Here is a 17,624-nt window from a genome sequence, read left to right as displayed (position 1 = left end):
CCATGGACAGAGAGCAAGCTAATGTTTCGAGTCTCGATGACTCTTCACCAGAGCTGAAGGCAGTGCCTTTGAGTTCAAGATCACGGCAACTACTGCAACCAACTAAAAAGGAGTGGCCTCTTTAGAAAACAAGAAAAACAGAGACAGAAATAAAACATAAGGACAGGGAATCCTTAGCCAGCAGCTCATCAGAAACTCAATTTTTCTGTGATATCCTAAACTATTTGAAGCTGTACCTTGCAGTACAGACTGACCTTATCAGTCATTGCAATGGAATGTTATGAACCACTCCTGAAAATGAGCACGGTCATTTTCACTTTGAAGGATGTAGAAGGCAAGATTTCAGCTCCTAACCTGTGGTGCCAAATGAAATATTGATACTTGAGTCTGTAAAATTAAAATACATTTGCATTTCAGAATAGTGGGGGTGGAAGGGATGTATTTTCTTCTGAATTTTTTTTTTTAATGTAAATATACAAAGGAATTTCATGCAGCGTTCCTTCATTGTGACTACCAGGGAACAGTGCTGGAGGGGAGATCCTCAGACTTGTAGCTAGGAAGTACAATGTCATCTTTCTGATTCAGTATATGTCACATTGGAAGGCATCAAGTTGGGCTGATGTCAAAATCTGGAAAAGATCAGGACAGAAGCTTCAAGAGCCCAGGGGTCAGGGTGGATATGGAGGTGACATGTCTGGGGTCTCAGCTTATAACTTGGAGGAGTGGGAAAGTGGTGGTCTCAGTTGGCAATAACAGAAGTGGAGAACGTCAGGATGAAGTCATTGGTGATGAAAAGGTGAAGTACATCAAGAATATTCTTTAAAAGAATGTTTTGGACATTTAAAAAAACGACTGCCTAAAGTCTCCTGGGGATTTTTCTGAATCAGAATAGTTGATGGAGTCACACAGATCAATCACATTAAGGCACATTCACCACCATATTAGAGACTTAAAATAAACTGTTTGATTGCTTTTACATAATCAGCGATAACAATTTTGAATTATTGCCCAAACTGGGGACAAATTGGCTGCTCTATCCCAGATTTAGGCTATCCAGTCTATTCTCGATCATCAGTAAAGTGATGGATGGAAGGTGTCATCAGTTGTGCTAGCAAGCAGCACCTGCAATGAGCTCACGACCTCATTGATTCAAAGATGGACAAAAGAGCTGAATTCCATAGATAAGGTGACGGTGACAGGCCTTGACATCAAGGCTGCATTCAATCGAGTGTGACATCAAGGAGTCCTAGCAAAACTGGAATCAATGGGTATCGGGGGCAAACTCTCCAGTGATTGGAGTCATACCTGGCACAGAGGAATATGGTCATGGTTTTTGGAGGTCGGTCATCTCAGCTACAGGACATCCCTGCAGGAGCTCCAGAGGATAGTGTCCTGCGCCCAACCATCTTCAGCTGCTTCATCAATGACCTTCCTTCCATCATAAGGTCAGAGGCGGGGACGTTCGCTGATGAATGTACAACATTCAGCATCATTCGCAAGTCCTCAGATAGTGAAGCACTCCATGTTCAAATGCAATAAGATCTGGACAATTTTGAGGGTTGGACTGACAAGTGGCAAATAACATTCTTGCCACACAAATGCTAGGCTTTGACCATCACCAATAAGAGGCAGAGGCAATCTAACCACCACCCCTTGACATTCAATGGTGTTACCATCACTGAATTCCCTACTATCAACATCCTGGGCAGACACTCAACTGGACTCACCACATAAACACAATGGCTACAAGAACAGGTCATGAGCTAGGAATACTGCAGGAAGTAACTCACTTCTTGATTCCCCAAAGCCCATTCACCATCTATAAGGCACAAGTCAGGAGTGTGATGGAATACTCCCCACTTGCCTGGATGAGTGCAGCTCCAACAACACCCAAGAAGCTTGACACCATGCAGTTGCTTGATTGGCAGAATATCCACAAGCATTCACTCCCCCCACCATCGATGCTCAGTAGCAGCAGTGTGTACTATCTACAAGATGGACTGCAGAAATTCCCCAAAGATCCTCAGACAACACCTTCCAAACCCACGACCACCTCCATCTAGAAGGACAAGGGCATCAGATACATGGGAACACCACCACCTCAAGTTCCCCTCCAAGCCACTCACCATCCTGACTTGGAAATATATTGCTGTTCCTTCACTGTTGCTAGGTCAAAATCCTGGACTTCTCTTCCTAATGGTATTGTGAGTCAACCCACAGCAGTGGACTGCAGCGGTTCCAGAAGGCAACTCAGCATCATCTACTCAAGGGCAACTAGAGATGGGCAATTTATTCTGGTCAACAGCAACGTTCACATCCCACAAATGAATATTAAAAAAAAAATATTTCAACCTGCATTAGACTCATGTCATTCGAGATCCTGGCTTCATTAATGTGCCTTCAGTGAGCCAAGCACCAAGCTGGAAGGCCTCGAACATTCCTTCACTCAAACAGCAACTTTTCTACTTCTTTCAATCTGCTGCTCACAATTCTTCAATATTAGGGATATCAAATGCAGACTGACTGATCAATTTGCTGATTGTCTGCAAGCACAACCCTGACCTTTCGGTCACTTGTATTCTTAATTCTCCGCCGTATTCCCACTCTGGGCTTGACCTCCAATGTTGTCTGAGGGACATCACCTCATCTTCAGTCTAACCACTGTTGAGTCTTCAAAACTCAAGAGTTTAACAATTTCAACTAATAATCATTACTTTAAATTTTCTGGTGCGCACAATAGTTCTGTTTTTACAGCTCCTCTTGTATCAGTCTTTTATTTCTTTACTTACCCCTTCATGGCTTTGGTCACTTAATCACTGCTGCCTTCCACAGTACCTTCCTTTTTGTTCTTTGCCCCCCAACCTCTTTCCATGCAAATAATTCATTTGAAATTTGACTCAGTTTTGATAGTCTTAAAGCTGGAACATTGCCTGTTTCATCCTCCGTGGATGTTGCTTAATTTAGTAATATTTCCAGCATACATAGTATTTTTCCTGTTCTTCATAGTTTTAATTTGCAGAGGTTTCTATAGGTTCTAGTACCTACGTTCTATTACTAATTAGAGCTATATCACACCTTTTACATAAAACTGAAGATGCTGTGCAACAGTTAGCAATTAAACATTTACTGTTCAAGCAGGTATAACCTACCTGGATTTTTGGTCGAACAGACTGCAAAGACTGGACCAGAGGGACACCATATGCTAATGTTTTGCCTGAATATAAACAACAAAATGAGATTGGGCAAGTAACAATCTGTTTTCCCCTTTACAATAATCAGCTGCCGTTACGCACTAATTAAGCAAACCTATACTATTGATTTAGATTTTTTTCAAATGAACTCATATCGCTCAATCATTTGAGAGATATGAATTCTTTTTAATTAACAGTTCTTTTTAATTAAAGAACACAGAAGGGTTATCATACTAGAGTTGCTCAATTGACATTTTTTTTGTAAATCTATGATTTTATAGTATCCCTCAACACCAAGCACTGAAGTTGTAGTAATCTGAATTAGCAGGTCATTGAATAGACTATATGACAATATCAGTTGTAATATGCTGGGGCCTTCATCACAGTAATATTAGAGTTCATACAGAGCAGAAAAAGGCTATTTGGTCCATCCAGTCTGCACCGACCCTCTGAAGAGCATCCAATCCTGGCCCACACCCCACCCGCACTTACCAAGGCTATTAGCCTGCAGATCCCTGGACACTAAGAGGCAATTTGGCACGGCCAATCCACCTAAACTGCTCATCTTTGGACTGTGGAAGGAAACCGGAGTGCCTGGAGGAAATCCACAGACACAGGAAGAACGTGCAAACTCCACACAGGCAGTCACCCAAGGCTCGAATCAAACCTGGGATCCTGGTGCTATGAGGCACCAGCGCTAACCACTGTGCCATTGGGCTGCCCTTTATGTACAGTTCCCTTAATCAGGTGTAAAATTATGCCACGTTCTCGACTTATTGCTTCCTTAGAAGCATGCATCCTCGTTTTAAAGTTCAAGATCACCATTTTGACTGGGACAACACCAGAATCCTGGGACAAGCTAGGCAGAGACAGGCACGAGAATTCCTAGAAGCCTGGCACTCCACGAAGCATGCTATTAATAAACACATTGAACTCGACCCCATATACACTCCACTACGAAGGATAACCGGAAGTGAGGCAATCCAGCTCAACGGACTCCAGAGTTTAAAAACCAGGGGGGAAAACACACCAATGTTTCATCGGAGGCTGCACTGAGGATGTCACCCAGCAGGGTAACGAAACGTCTGCGAAACAAGAAACCAGCTCGGCGAGCCAACCAACCTCAACAGTCATTATTATTGTTCTAGAAACAAAATAACCTGGTATTCAATGAAAGAAATGTGTACTAAAAGAAGTGTATTTGCATACGAAACATGATTTGAATTCAATGTTAGTTTTGATAGACAAATGGAACAATAACACAGAGAAACAAAATCTCAAAATCTTAGTGAATAGTAACAGCCAATGAAGGGATAATTCTCAGCTCTTGTACAGCATTTATATTGTCTCTGTGAAGAATGATGATCTATCTCCCTTCTGACTTAGTCACAGGATTTTACAATACAGAAGGTCAGTTGGCCCATTGTGCACACACCAGCTCCTGAAACAGTCACCCAGCTACGTTCTCCAGCCCTTTCTCTGTAGCCCTCTAAATTCACCACTTTCAAATATAAATCCAGCTCTCTTGTGAAATCTTCTATGGAATTCATTTGCACCACTCTCCCAGGCAGTGCATTCCAAATCCCAACACCTCTCGGAGTAAAGGAGTTTCTCCTTATCTCACTCCTAGCTCTTTTGCTGACAATCTTGAAATTGTGTAGCTTAATTAGTGACATACCAATTAGTGGAAACAGAATATCTTTTTTAACCCCGTCAAAATTGTTCACAATTTGAACACCATAATAAGGTCACCTCTTAATCTTCTCTGCTCTAGGCAACTGTGTGGAGTTTGCACGTTTTCTCCGTGTCTCTATGGATTTCCTCCTACAGTCCAAAGATGTGTAGGTTTGGTGGATTGGCCATGGGAAATGCAGGGTTACGGGCATAGGGTGGAGGTTTAGGTCTGGATAGGACGCTCTTTGGAGGGTCAGTGTGGAGTCAACAGGTTGAATAGCCTGCTTCCACACTGTGGGGTTCTGTGATTCCTTGCTTTTATACTCTATGCCTGTTTATAAATCCAAGGATCCGAAAAACCTTCTTAACAATTGTTTCAATTGCCCGGCCGCTTTCACACAATTGTGTATGGAAACCCCAAGGTCCCTCTGCTCCTATACTCCCATTGAAGATTGTACCATTGAGCCCATTTTATCTCTCACCCATGTTTCATCCACTAAAATGCATTATCTGATGGTGTTCTGCATTGAAATTCACCTGCCAGGTGTCTGCAGATTTGACTAAATTTTCAACGTCCTTCTAAATCTGTTCCGCATCATCCTCACAATTCACTATTCTCCCTAAGTATCATCTGCAAATTTACAGAGATTTTGCCCTCAATACCATCTCCAACTTATTGACTTTTTTTTTTAAATTCTACTGTTTCGAAATTGATTTTTATATACATAAAATAGTTAAACAAAAGATATAGACCAAGTACCTGAGCCTGTTTGTGATTGTACCAGAGCATCCTTTCCATCAAGTAAAACTGGAATTGTTTGCTTCTGAACGCTTCGGGAAAAGATTATGAAGGATTATTACTTTTAATATCAAACTCACAGAGCACTCTCTTAGTAATTAATGTACAACTACAGTCATCAGTTCAGGTCATAACCCCAGATCACCTGTGGACATACTGAACTTCTAATTACAATGTGTGCTTTTAAAAAACAAAACAAAATAAAGCCAGAAGATGACTGCAGATGCAAATTCAATGGTTGTCTGCAGAGGAATTCTGGAAAGTCACACCTGAACAGAGTCTGGGAAATGTCAAATGAAGAGACTTGGAAAAAAAAAGAGACAACGAGAGGCTGACTAGTGGTGACCTTATACAGGTTTACAAAATCATGAGGGGCAAAGATAAGTTGAATAGCAAAGGTCTTTTCCCTAGAGTGGGTGAATTCAAAACTAGGGAGCATATTTTTAAGGCGAGAGGAGAAAGATTTAAAAGGACCAGAGGAGCAACTTTTTCCACATACAGGGTGGTTCATGTGTGGAATGAACTGCCAAATGAAGTGGTAGATGCAAGTACAGGTTACAACATTTGAAAGACATTTGGATAGTTACATGAGTAGGAAAGGTTTAGAGTGATATGGGACAAATGTAGACAAGTGGGACTAGTTTAGTTTGGGAAACTTGGTCAGTATGGATGAGTTGGACTGAAGGGTCTGTTTCCATGCTGTATAAGTCTATGACTCTATCCAATCCCCTTTAAGTAGGATGTCATCACCTGCAGCAGGCTTGTATATCCCTGGTAGGGTAAAACACAAACAGATTGGGCTAGAAATGATATTCATCCCTATTCTGTGCAGACTATTGTGCTATGAGATTACATTGAGAACAGACTTTAAACAACCCTGCACAGGTAACAAAGGTAAAAGACATTCTCTCTGAATGCTACCAACCAGCCACACTCGAAAGGAATCAGGACAAAAAGAATTTCAATCAACCTGCAAAGCCAGGAATGTTGGAAGTGGCTGTTCAACTACCAACATCTAGGCTTCTGGTGACACCTACAGTTATAGCTACAACGACCTACTATCCAGTCTTCCTAATCTGTGTTTCTATACGATTTCTTCTTGCGGTTAGCAATTGATAAACTCAGTCTTGTAATTCCAGAAAACTTTGTTAAAATATTTCATTTTAAAATACAAATTTCTTTTGTCTGGGAGAAAGATATCTACAAGGGAAGGGATCCTTTTCAAATTAATCTTGTTGCAACAACTGAGGATTGGCAAATAAAGAAAATGTGCCAGTTCATTTCTCATTGCTTGAGATCTTAGTGAATGATTTGAGGTATCCCATTTAGTAGCATTAAAAAAAATTGGGGAAATGTTACCCAGGGGCTGGTCACAACACAATTTTTAAAAATTAAACTGAAATCCGTAAGTAATTTTTTCAATGCCTCCATATACCCAAGTTTATCCAATACCAATCTCTCAATCTCGGAAAAAATAATATTGGATTCTTTAAAATTAGCTTTCAGAAACCAACACAAAAGCTGATTTTGTTGAATTGATACAGACAAATGAAGTGCACGCTGTATCAGTTGAACACTTTTAAAAATCTCCATTGCTATAAAATCTTTAAATAATAACCACAGTTAAAAAAGAATGTTACCAACAAAAAACTAAAGATTCTGCGCCTTACCTGGTCATGTTGGAGAGCTTGAGGACATTGTTGAGTGTAGAGACCTGAGTGATAAGACAGAAAAGGAACCTTTAACCAAACATGATGATGAATTTTGCAGTTAATCTAAATTGAAATAATCTTAAATCCCTCACTCCTCAAAATGCCAGGCAAACTAATTATGGTTCATCACTAAATGCAAGGCCTTTAAATACAGATCCAATTATTGTAATTTGGGGATCCCAACGCTTCTTGTTAATAATACAGAAAAATTCAAGCATCAGTTTGAAAACAGTCCAGAGGCCAGAGATTAATAACAGACCAGCTGCTTACCTTCCACATCAAATATACTAAAACTGATCTGGGATAAGACTGATATTGAGTTAACTTGTCCATTTCAATTCATGTTTTGCACCCTACTATTTTCTGCTATAAAAATAGAAATTAAACCTCAAAGTCAGAATTATAGTTGCCAGCATAAGTCCAGTACAAAATTATTAAGTACTAATACAGATAACAAACAGTGCAACTTTAGCCCATTACTTCTTTAAATCCCAAGATTATGTAACCAAGGACAGATAAACCCTCTACTGACCAGGTGTGGATGGAGATTAAGCTCATTGAAAGAGTTAGTTGTAAAAACCTCTTCCTTCAACGTTTTTACTGTCTGTCTGAAAATAAAAATCAGAACAATGAGAATATTAGAAAACTGTAAAGGTACAAATATTCCCACAGTAATTGTGGAAAACAAATGATTCCCTAATGTCTGGCTTTAAATGAGGGTTCAAATTTATGTTCTTATAAAATATGCCTTCAGAATGCCTAACTAAACAATCAAGAATCATGTACTGGAACTAGTATTCAGAAGTAAATGAATCACTTCTTTTGAATTTCAGATAATATTTTAAACACTTATTAAAATTTATTTTGCCGTATACGTATTTTGCACTCTTTTTGTTTCCAATTCTCTCTCTCACTATCACATTTCTATTCCATTCACTGCACCATCTTCTCTGTTACAGAGAATTAACAGGGTTAGGTAGGAAACCTGAAAATATAAGTAAATCAAGCTTTTGCCTTCTTTTCTGACTGTGCTACCTCATTTTGCGGCATTTTTCCAGGGTGCCTGTAGCCCTCTGGTATTGTTCAATGGCTTGTCATCATGAGGGCTATATGAACATTTGCTGATCCAGTGAAAAGCAACCAGATCAGGAATCACAGTCTCGCATAACCTTGTCCTGACAAAGTTGCCATTCCCACTCCCACATCTATCCTTTCCAGAAGAAAGTAATTTTGCACGGAAAATGCATAAAAACACATCACTTTATGCTGAGTTCCTACCTGGGTATCTCTGGTATGTCAGGGTTGTTCCTAAACAAAGAGGAGGTTTTCACAGGAGCCGCTTCTTTTATCTCCACTTTATCCACTGGACCTTCTTTAATCTTTCTCCTCTTTGGAGCCAGGTTGGGTAATTGCTCACACTGAGGTAGTTTCTCAATGCTCGTGTATTTTCTTTTTGTAACTGGAACTTTTTGATTTGGACTCTTAGGTGAAGAAGAGTCACTTCTAGAGTTCTGCTGTATCTGACATTTCCTGCCAATAGGCTGTGTCTGTCTCTGAAAATAATTGTGAAGCCATTTAAGCTTAGAGATAAAATGCACTGAGAAAAGATAAAGCTTTGCATTTTCACATGATCAGCGTATTTTGATCCCTTCCAGAAACCATGTGGGTTGACAGGAAGTTAAAAAGTCGAAGCTTGTGACAGCAACAACTCTTTATTGGTTCAGGTGTTACCATGTGTTACAAATACAAAGTTTATAAATCAAAACTAAAACAGACCAATTTTAATTTATGGTACAACGAAGGCTTGAACGGGGTTATGAAACCTCTTCTGAATGCTCCGGTTGTTTTACTGCAAAATAAAAATTGCAAGATTTTCATAACTGTAGACAGCGGCAAGTCCATCAGTGAAGACTATGAGTAAACTGTTAATTTCCAAGTCCCAGAAGATGCTAGGAATGTTATAACACCTGAGGATGCCTAACCTGAAGAAGTTACCCTCCTCCCTCCGGACAAACCTCAAGGGATCTCCCTATTTATTTCAAAGCCCCCTTCCCCTCCCCCTTTTCTGATGAAGGGTCTAGGCCCGAAACGTCAGCCTCTCTGCTCCTATGATGCTGCTTGGCCTGCTGCGTTCATCCAGCCCTGCACCTTGTTGTCTCGGATTCTCCAGCATCTGCAGTTCCTACTATCTATGTTTTAAACTGTTTATTTATTTCCAAAATTCAATTGATTTGGGGTGTCTAGATAATAATGTGTGCAAATGAGTGAATGAGAAAGAAAAGCAATGGGTGGGAACATGCAGTCAGATTGAAAAGACCCAATTTCATGAGGATTCAAACAGGACTGGAAAATTCAGTTAATGGAAAATTCAGTTAACTTTGGCCAGAGGGAAGAATTTCCAAGGTAATTTTCATGGTGAAAGAGAGTTAGTGGATTAGAAATTATCCATCTGGAAAAGCAAGCCACAGGTGCTTAGAAGCCCACACCAGGATGGTCTCAGGGCTCTCTGCTTCTTCCTGGAACAAAGGCCTGAACTGTCCCCATCCATGACTAGCCTACTCCGCTTGGCCGAGCTCGTCCTCACCCTGAACAACTTTTCTTGTAATTCCTCTCATTTTCTCAGAGGGGTGGCCGTGGGTACCCACATAGGCCCCAGTTATGCCTGTCTCTTCTTGGGGTACACGAACATTCCTTGTTCCAGTTCTATTCCAGCCCCCACCCACCATTCTTTCTCTGGTATACCAATGATATCATTGGCGCCGCTTCTCTCTGTCATCGAGAATTGGAAATGTTTGTTGATTTCACTTCCAATTTCTATGCAACTCTCACCTTCACCTGGTCCATCTCTGACTATTCCCTTCCCTTCCTCAACATCTCTGTTTTCATTTCTGGGGATAGGCTGGCCACCATTATCCACTGTAAACCCACGAACTCCCATGGTTACCTTGACTATGCATCCTCACTCGCAGCTTACTGTAAAGACTCTATTCCGTTCTCCCAGTTCCTCTGTCTCCATCGCATCTGTTCCAGTGATGCCAACTTTGATAAGGGAGCCTCTGAAATGTCTACCTTCTCTCTCCCCTTCAGAAGGCATTAACAAGATCACTTTTGTGGATTCAAGTCAACTTCAAGCTGCATGTAGTTTGGATGATTCCTTTTCTTAGAGGACGATGATGATGAATGAACATTTATGGTTTTTATGATAATCTTGCAACATTCATGGTTGTAAGCCTATAAATATGCTGATTTATTGAATTTAGTTTCACAATTGCACAAAATGAGATTTGAAGTCTTAGATTCATACAGCACAGAAAAGGCCCTTCAGTCTCTCGCTCGTGCGGGTGCACGCATTCTCTCTCTTTTCCACACCTCCCCCACCCCCCGGTCATTCGCTCGCGCGGGCACACGCACTTTTTCTCTTTCTCTCCCCACCCCGTCACTCACTCGGGTGAGTGCATGCACCCAACTCCCTTTCTTTCTCTCTCCCCCCGTCACTCACTTGTCCTCCCTCTCTCTCTCACACACAACATTTATTTTGTTTTGTTCAAAAAGCACAAAATTTATAGACAGTCAATATGGCATTTTATAAATTCCTCCTTTTGAAAACAACCAGTCTGACTCCAAACTAAAACACATACAGATTCTAAACAAGGTCTCACACCAAACATGCACTGTCTGACCTAAAATGTCACCTTTTCTTAACACTGATAAAACCTTTAGTTCTCTCAGGACCATGACTTGAAAGGAATTTGGGGACTTACATATTAATCAATTAAAACCTTCTAACTGATTAAAGATTTAACAGTATCTTAGATTTGTTTAGTACATCCTCATCAATTGTGTGAGCCTTTGATCTTTTACTTATAAATTCTGTGTCTGATACTACCTCTCTCACTAACACCTGAAGGAGGACGGAGGCTCCGAAAGCTGGTGTTTTCAAATAAATCTGTTGGACTATAACCTGGTGTTGTGTGATTTCTGACTTCTTCCTCAAGAAGGATTCCCCAGCACTGTTGTTGACAGGGCCCTCAACCAGGTCCGACCCATCTCGCGTACATTAGCCCTCACTCCCTCTCTTCCCTCCCGGAACTGGAACTAGAACAGGAACAGCAACAGGGGCCCCAGTCCTCACCTACCATCCCACCAGCCCACCAGCCATCTATCTTTGCCCAAAGTATCAACCTGTTTAATAGCTTTCCCAATCAAAAGTGATACATTTGACACTATCAAAAATGCAATTAATTCCCATTTTAGATGCCCTGGGAAGGTGCTATGAACATTTACTTTCATTTCCTGCTACATCAAACTGAGAAAATGGTATAAAGTTACTGCACTTCAGAAGGCATTAACAAGATCACTTTTGTGGATTCAAGTCAACTTCAAGCTGCACGTAGTTTGGATGATTCCTTTTCTTAGAGGACGATGACGATGAATGAACATTTATGGTTTTTATGATAATCTTGCAACTTTCATGGTTGTAAGCCTATAAATATGCTGATTTATTGAATTTAGTTTCACAATTGCACAAAATGAAATTTGAAGTCTTAGATTCATACAGCACAGAAAAGGCCCTTCAGTCCATCGAGTCTGCACTGACATAACTACCACTAAAGGCATGCTAATCCCAATTTCCTGCACTTGTCCCATATCCTGAATGTTATAACATCTGAAGTGCTCATCCAAATATTTTTCTTTAAAAGGTTGTAAGGTTTCCAGCCTCTACTCCTTCCCAGACAGTGCATTTCAGATTCCCACCAGCAGCTGAGTGAATGTTTTTTCCCAAATTCCCTCGGAATCTCCCGTCCTCTTACCTTAAAACTATGCTCTCTGATTGACCCCTCAACCAAGGGGAACAGCTGATCTCTATTCACTCTGTTCATACTCCTCAATCTTATACACCTCAATCATGCCTCCCCACTCAGTCTTCTCTGCTCTAAAGAAAACAATCCAAGCCTATCTAGTCTCTCCCTGTGCTCAATTTCTCCATCCCAGGCAACATCCTGGTGAACCTTCTCTGTACACCCGCCAGTGCTATTATATCCTTCCTGAGGTGACCAGAACCGCAAACAGTTCTCCAGCTGTGGCCTGACCAATGCTCTTTACATCATCAACATTACCTCCTTGCTCTTATACTCTACGCCACAACTGATTAAAGCAAGTGTCCCATATGCCTTCTTAATTATCCTAATCATGTGCTCTGCTGATTTCAGGAATCTGTGATTAATTACCCCAAGATCCCTCTGCTCCTCGATGTTCCCCAGCGTCCTGCTATTCATTAAATACTCCCTAATCTTGTTTCTTCTTTCAAAGTGCATTATGTAGAACATAGAACATTGAACATTACAGCGCAGTACAGGCCCTTCGGCCCGCGATGTTGCGCCGACCTGTGAAACCAATCTGAAGCCCATCTAACCTAAACTATTCCATTATCATCCATATGCTTATCCAATGACCATTTAAATGCCCTTAAAGTTGGCGAGTCTACTATTTTTGCACGCAGGGCATTCCACGCCCTTACTACTACTCTCTTACCTCACACTTATCAGGGTTAAATACCATTTGCCCATTTGACCAACCCATCTATATCTTCCTAAAACCTACAACCATCTTCTTCACTACTAACAACTCTACCAATCTTGGTATTGTCTGCAAATTTGCTTAACATTCCCTCCACATTTTCATCTATATCATTTACGTATAGGACTAACAGCAAGTGTCCCAGTACTGATCCTTGTGGTACACTGCTGTACACCATGCTCTTGTCACTCAAACAGCCTTCTACGACTACCCTTCTGTGTCCTATTACTAAGCCAGTTTCCGATCCATCACGCCAAGTTTCCCTCAATTCCATGTGCTTTAGCCTTCTCAATCAGTCTCCTATGTGGAACCTTGTCAAAAAGCTTTGCTAAATTCCATATAAACTACATCAACTGAACTTTCCTCACCAAATATTTGATCATATTTTCAAAAAGTTTCCAACAAATTTGTTAGGCATGACCTCCCTCTGACAAAGTTATGCTGACTATCCTTAATTAACCCATGCCTTTCCAAGTGGGTATTAATTTGCTCCTTCAGAAATTTCTCCAGTAGTTTCCCTCCCACTGACATGAGATTTAGGGGCGACACAGTGGCTCAGTGGTTAGCACTGCAGCCTCAGGGACACGGGTTCGATTCCAGCCTCGGGCGACTGTTTGTGTGGAGTTTGCACATTCTCCCCGTGTCTGCGTGGGTTTCCTCCGGGTGCTCCAGTTTCCTCCCACAGTCCAAAGATGTGCAGGCTAGGAGGACTGGCCATGCTAAATTGCCCGTAGTGTTCAGGGGTGTGTGGGTTATAGGGGGATGGGTCTGGGTGGGATGCTTCGAGGGTCGGTGTAGACTTGTTGGGCCGAAGGGCCTGTTTCCACACTGTAGGATTCTATGATTCACTGATCTGAGAGATTCCTGGTTCATCTCTACCACCCCTCTTGAAAAAGTGGAACCACATTAGCCATCTTCCTGTTAAGCATTTCCCTGTGGCCAGAGAGGAATTAAAAATTGGTATCAGAGACCTTGCAAATTCCTACCTCTCACAGCAGCCTGGGATGCAATTCATCTGAGCCGGAGGATTTGTCCATTTTTAAGCCCAACAGATCCTCCAATACCTCCCCATTTCCTATGTCAATCTGTGCAAGTTCTTCTCAGTCCCTTTTCCTGAATTTCATACCTACATTCTCCTTTGCCAGAGAGGAGACCAAAGAGAATTTTTCATTTCACCGTTCCAATATCCATGGCTTTACACACAAGGTTGTCCCTTTGGTCCGTACTCTTTCCCTGGTTAACCTTTTCCCTTTGATGTATTTATAAAGCATTTTAGGATTCTCCTCAAATTCTGTTCACAAGTCCTCTTTCATGGCCCCTTTTTGCTCTTCTAATTGCTTTCTTAAGTTCTCCCCTGCACTTCTTGGATTCCTCCAAGACCACAGCTGAATTGCTCCCTTTGGACTTGCTAAAAACCCTTTCCTTCCTTATCCAGTCCTGAATTGTCCTCGACATCCCAGGTTCTCTGAACTTATTACTTCTACATTTCCCTCTAAATGATGCCTGTTCGACCTATGCTCTCTCCAGCTCCTTTTTGAATGACCTCACTGCTCTGCTGTAGACTTACCCATAGGGAGCTGTTCTCAGTCAGCTGTGGCCAGATCCTGCTCTATTTTAATAAAGTCTGCCTTACCCCAATCAAAAGCCATCTTTTGCAGGCCATCACTTTCCTTGTCTAGAACAAATTTGAACCATACCATGTTGTGGTCGTATTGCTAAAATGCTCCCCCACTGCCACATCGACCACTTATGCGGCTTCTTTCCCCAGAAGCAGATCCAGCACTGTGCTGTCCCTCGTTGGGCCTTCTTCATATTGATACAAAAAGCATCCCGATACATTTCAAGAAATCCGCCCTCTCTAAATCTTTAGCACTATGCTGGGAGAGTTGAAATGCCCTAGTATAAATACCCAATTATTATTCTGACACAACTCTGTGAACCTACATATTTGCTCCTCTATTTCCTGCTGAATAATTGTGAGTGTATAATACAGTCTCAGTAAAGTGGATGCCCCCTTAACATTCCTAAGTTCTACCTACAAAGCCTCGTTTGAGGACCCTTCTAAGATATCATCTCTCTTTATTGCGGTAATTAACTCCTTAATTAATATAGTGCTATCCCACCACCCTTTTTACACCCTCCTCTGTCTCGCTCAAGGACCCTATACCCAGGAATGTTGAGGTAATTGAATGTTTATATCTTAAATCATAACAACTACAAACCACACCAAACTTCTCAAACAGTAATTAAGAGATTGTTCTCTGCTCTCTTCTCCCCAAATACCATAACTACCAAATGAGTGGTCCTTTTGCATTTTTACACAAAGCAGTACAGAATGTATTCTACATAATTGGTTCAGAGGCACACCAATGAGTGACAATATCACAATTATCATTTCAGATCCCCAGTCATTAAAAAGTTAAGCTTGGTGTTCATTGCTCCATTTGCTATCTTTCTTTTACATAAATTAAGAGGGTTTTTTTCTAATATTTGGACAAACATTAACTTGTGCTAATGAAAAGCAAATTGTAACATCAGTAATTTTGAAAAACATCTGTATTAAAGTAAGTAGCTGGCTGATAAATTTAATTTCCCCATTTGTGCACAAGCAATGTAATGCTCATTCCCACTCAGTCAGAAAGACTGCTAATAATTTAAATGTAGAAATCTACAAAACGCTTTTGTATGCATCTAAGTGGCTCCTACTAACCAAACAATATTAGACTAAATGCTAAGTATTTATCATCTAAGCATAAGTAAAATGGATTATTTGGTGATTTATCCTTGCTGAGCACAAATTAGTTGTCATTTCCTCCACATTATGACTGTAACTCCACTTTAGAAATTTAATTGGTCATAAGGCATTTGCCATGTTCTTTGATCATGGGAAGTCATATTTAAATGCAAGTTCTTTCATTATAACTTCTAACTTACATCAGTGACTTGGATACTGAAACCCAATGAAATTGAAAGTGAGGAGCCTCAGTCACCACAATATGTTCGTACAACGTACAGCTACGATCGACAACGCCAACACTTGTCTACTGAGCCAAAACAATGGAAGAGGAGGAGAGGAAGGAGACGAAGGAGACTGCTCAGGTCACACAAAACCTCAAACAAAGCACTCCAACCTTGTACCTGAGAGACACATCTTTTTAAAAAAAAGACAAAACAGTACAGAATATGCTCTACATTGTTGATTCAAATGCAAACCAATGAGTTCCAATGTTGTAATTATCATTTCATATTGACACTGGGCTAGTGTCGAGGAGAGCCACCACAGCTGTACTTCCCAAATCATGTTTGGCATCTGAAAGGCTGAGTTATGAAGAAAATCGGGAAAGATGTGGGCTACTCAGCTAGAAAGGAGGCCTAGTCATGCAGAAAGATTTCTTAAGAAATGTTATGGCTGCAGGTCAGCCCATTCACCAAGTACATCACAAGTGGAAAATGTTATAACCAGCTTAAAATATAGAAGCAAATGAGTTATGAACTCAAACTAATAAGTGGGCAAAGTTTAACAATATCAGGACATTCTTCACAAAGCAGGCGTTTAACCATCGGAAGGGACTTCCAACCAAAATAAAGTATTAAAGTAGCAGAAGCAAAATCAGTTTAGAATAAAAAAGATGTAGCAACAACAGGAGTTTCCGGATGTACTTGGTGAATGGGCTAATTTTCATTGATAAATATGGTAAAAAAGCATAAAATGCTATCACATAGCTGTCTGTTACCAAAAACAAACATCCAAGTCAGACACGATACCTTCTTGCGATCAACAGATTCGTTCGTTACGAATAAAGTACTCTTCACTTCAACTTTCCGCTGTAGTTCACAACGGCCAACCTCACCACTTACAGAAATCGCTGGAAGAAGATCTCAGAACATCTGAAGACGGGTCACTGGACTCAAAAAGTTAACTCTGTTTTATCTCCATCCACAGATGCTGCCAGACCTGCTCTCCACCAATTTCTTTTTGTTTCTGATTTCCAGCATCTGCGGTTGTTCGAGGTTTTTATTTCCCCTCACCATCCCTTACTTGGATCAATATCAATCCTTAACATTGACAAAGTGCTCAGTCAATGCTCTGCATAATTCACATGGAAAAGCACCTTACCCGACTTTCCGCATCTCTCGAGCCCTTGCGCTGATAAACCTTCTTCCTTCGACTGAGAAATGGGGCTCCGGGGTCATTAATAACATTTAACATTAATCCACCATCTTCGGCCATGTCTGGAATTAAGTTTAAAAACAACCCAAATTAAAGTTTGAACGCCGACTGCTGACAAACTCCAGGAGCTCCAACTTCCACAGAGACTACACGTGAGGAGCCGGGCTTTACCACCAAACGGCCGCCTAAAAACGGGTTTAAAAATGACTGTAAACCGACAGCCTCTTTTACTCCTAATAATTACATGGAAGCTTTATTCTTCGAATCAGATTGACTATAAAGTAATAAACTCCTATCTAACAAAAAAGTGGACAAAGGGGCTCTCTCCTTCCGATTATTTTCAGTAAATTCTAAGAGTGTTTCCTCACAGACATATCGGCCTTTCCAGCCGAAATATTTAAAATTCTAATTGGTCAGTAGTATCAGGCAATATGGTCAGGCAGCCCGGTTACTAAGGGAAGATTTTGAGGCGGGGGGACTTTTCGTTGTCGACGGTCGCG

The 17,624-nt window shown here is 40.9% G+C and overlaps 1 protein-coding gene across 5 annotated transcripts in view; it reads right to left on the bottom strand.

The window, feature by feature from the left end:
• The window catches only part of ddx31 (DEAD (Asp-Glu-Ala-Asp) box polypeptide 31), a 94,039-nt gene extending 76,430 nt beyond the window's left edge, over nt 1–17,609 (bottom strand). Inside the window, exons 1-7 of one of the 5 annotated variants that reach the window (XM_048613525.1) lie at nt 17,493–17,609; nt 17,071–17,186; nt 8,655–8,929; nt 7,909–7,984; nt 7,335–7,378; nt 5,626–5,696; nt 3,150–3,214 (exon numbers count right to left, since the gene is read on the bottom strand). In XM_048613525.1, coding sequence (XP_048469482.1) covers nt 3,150–3,214; nt 5,626–5,696; nt 7,335–7,378; nt 7,909–7,984; nt 8,655–8,929; nt 17,071–17,184 — 645 coding nt within the window. In that variant the 5' untranslated portion in view covers nt 17,185–17,186; nt 17,493–17,609. Of the gene's footprint in view, nt 1–3,149; nt 3,215–5,625; nt 5,697–7,334; nt 7,379–7,908; nt 7,985–8,654; nt 8,930–17,070 lie in introns of all 5 variants that reach the window. The other 4 variants (XM_048613526.1, XR_007265048.1, XM_048613528.1 and 1 more) reach the window with 4 other exon arrangements.
• Nucleotides 17,610–17,624: the final 15 nt, after the last annotated feature.

This window comes from Rhincodon typus, chromosome 28 (genome assembly GCF_021869965.1).
Source record: "Rhincodon typus isolate 14 chromosome 28, sRhiTyp1.1, whole genome shotgun sequence".
NCBI lineage: Eukaryota > Metazoa > Chordata > Chondrichthyes > Orectolobiformes > Rhincodontidae > Rhincodon > Rhincodon typus.
The sequence above is the reverse complement of the archived record's forward strand: the minus strand, read 5'-3'. Positions and strand labels throughout refer to the sequence as shown.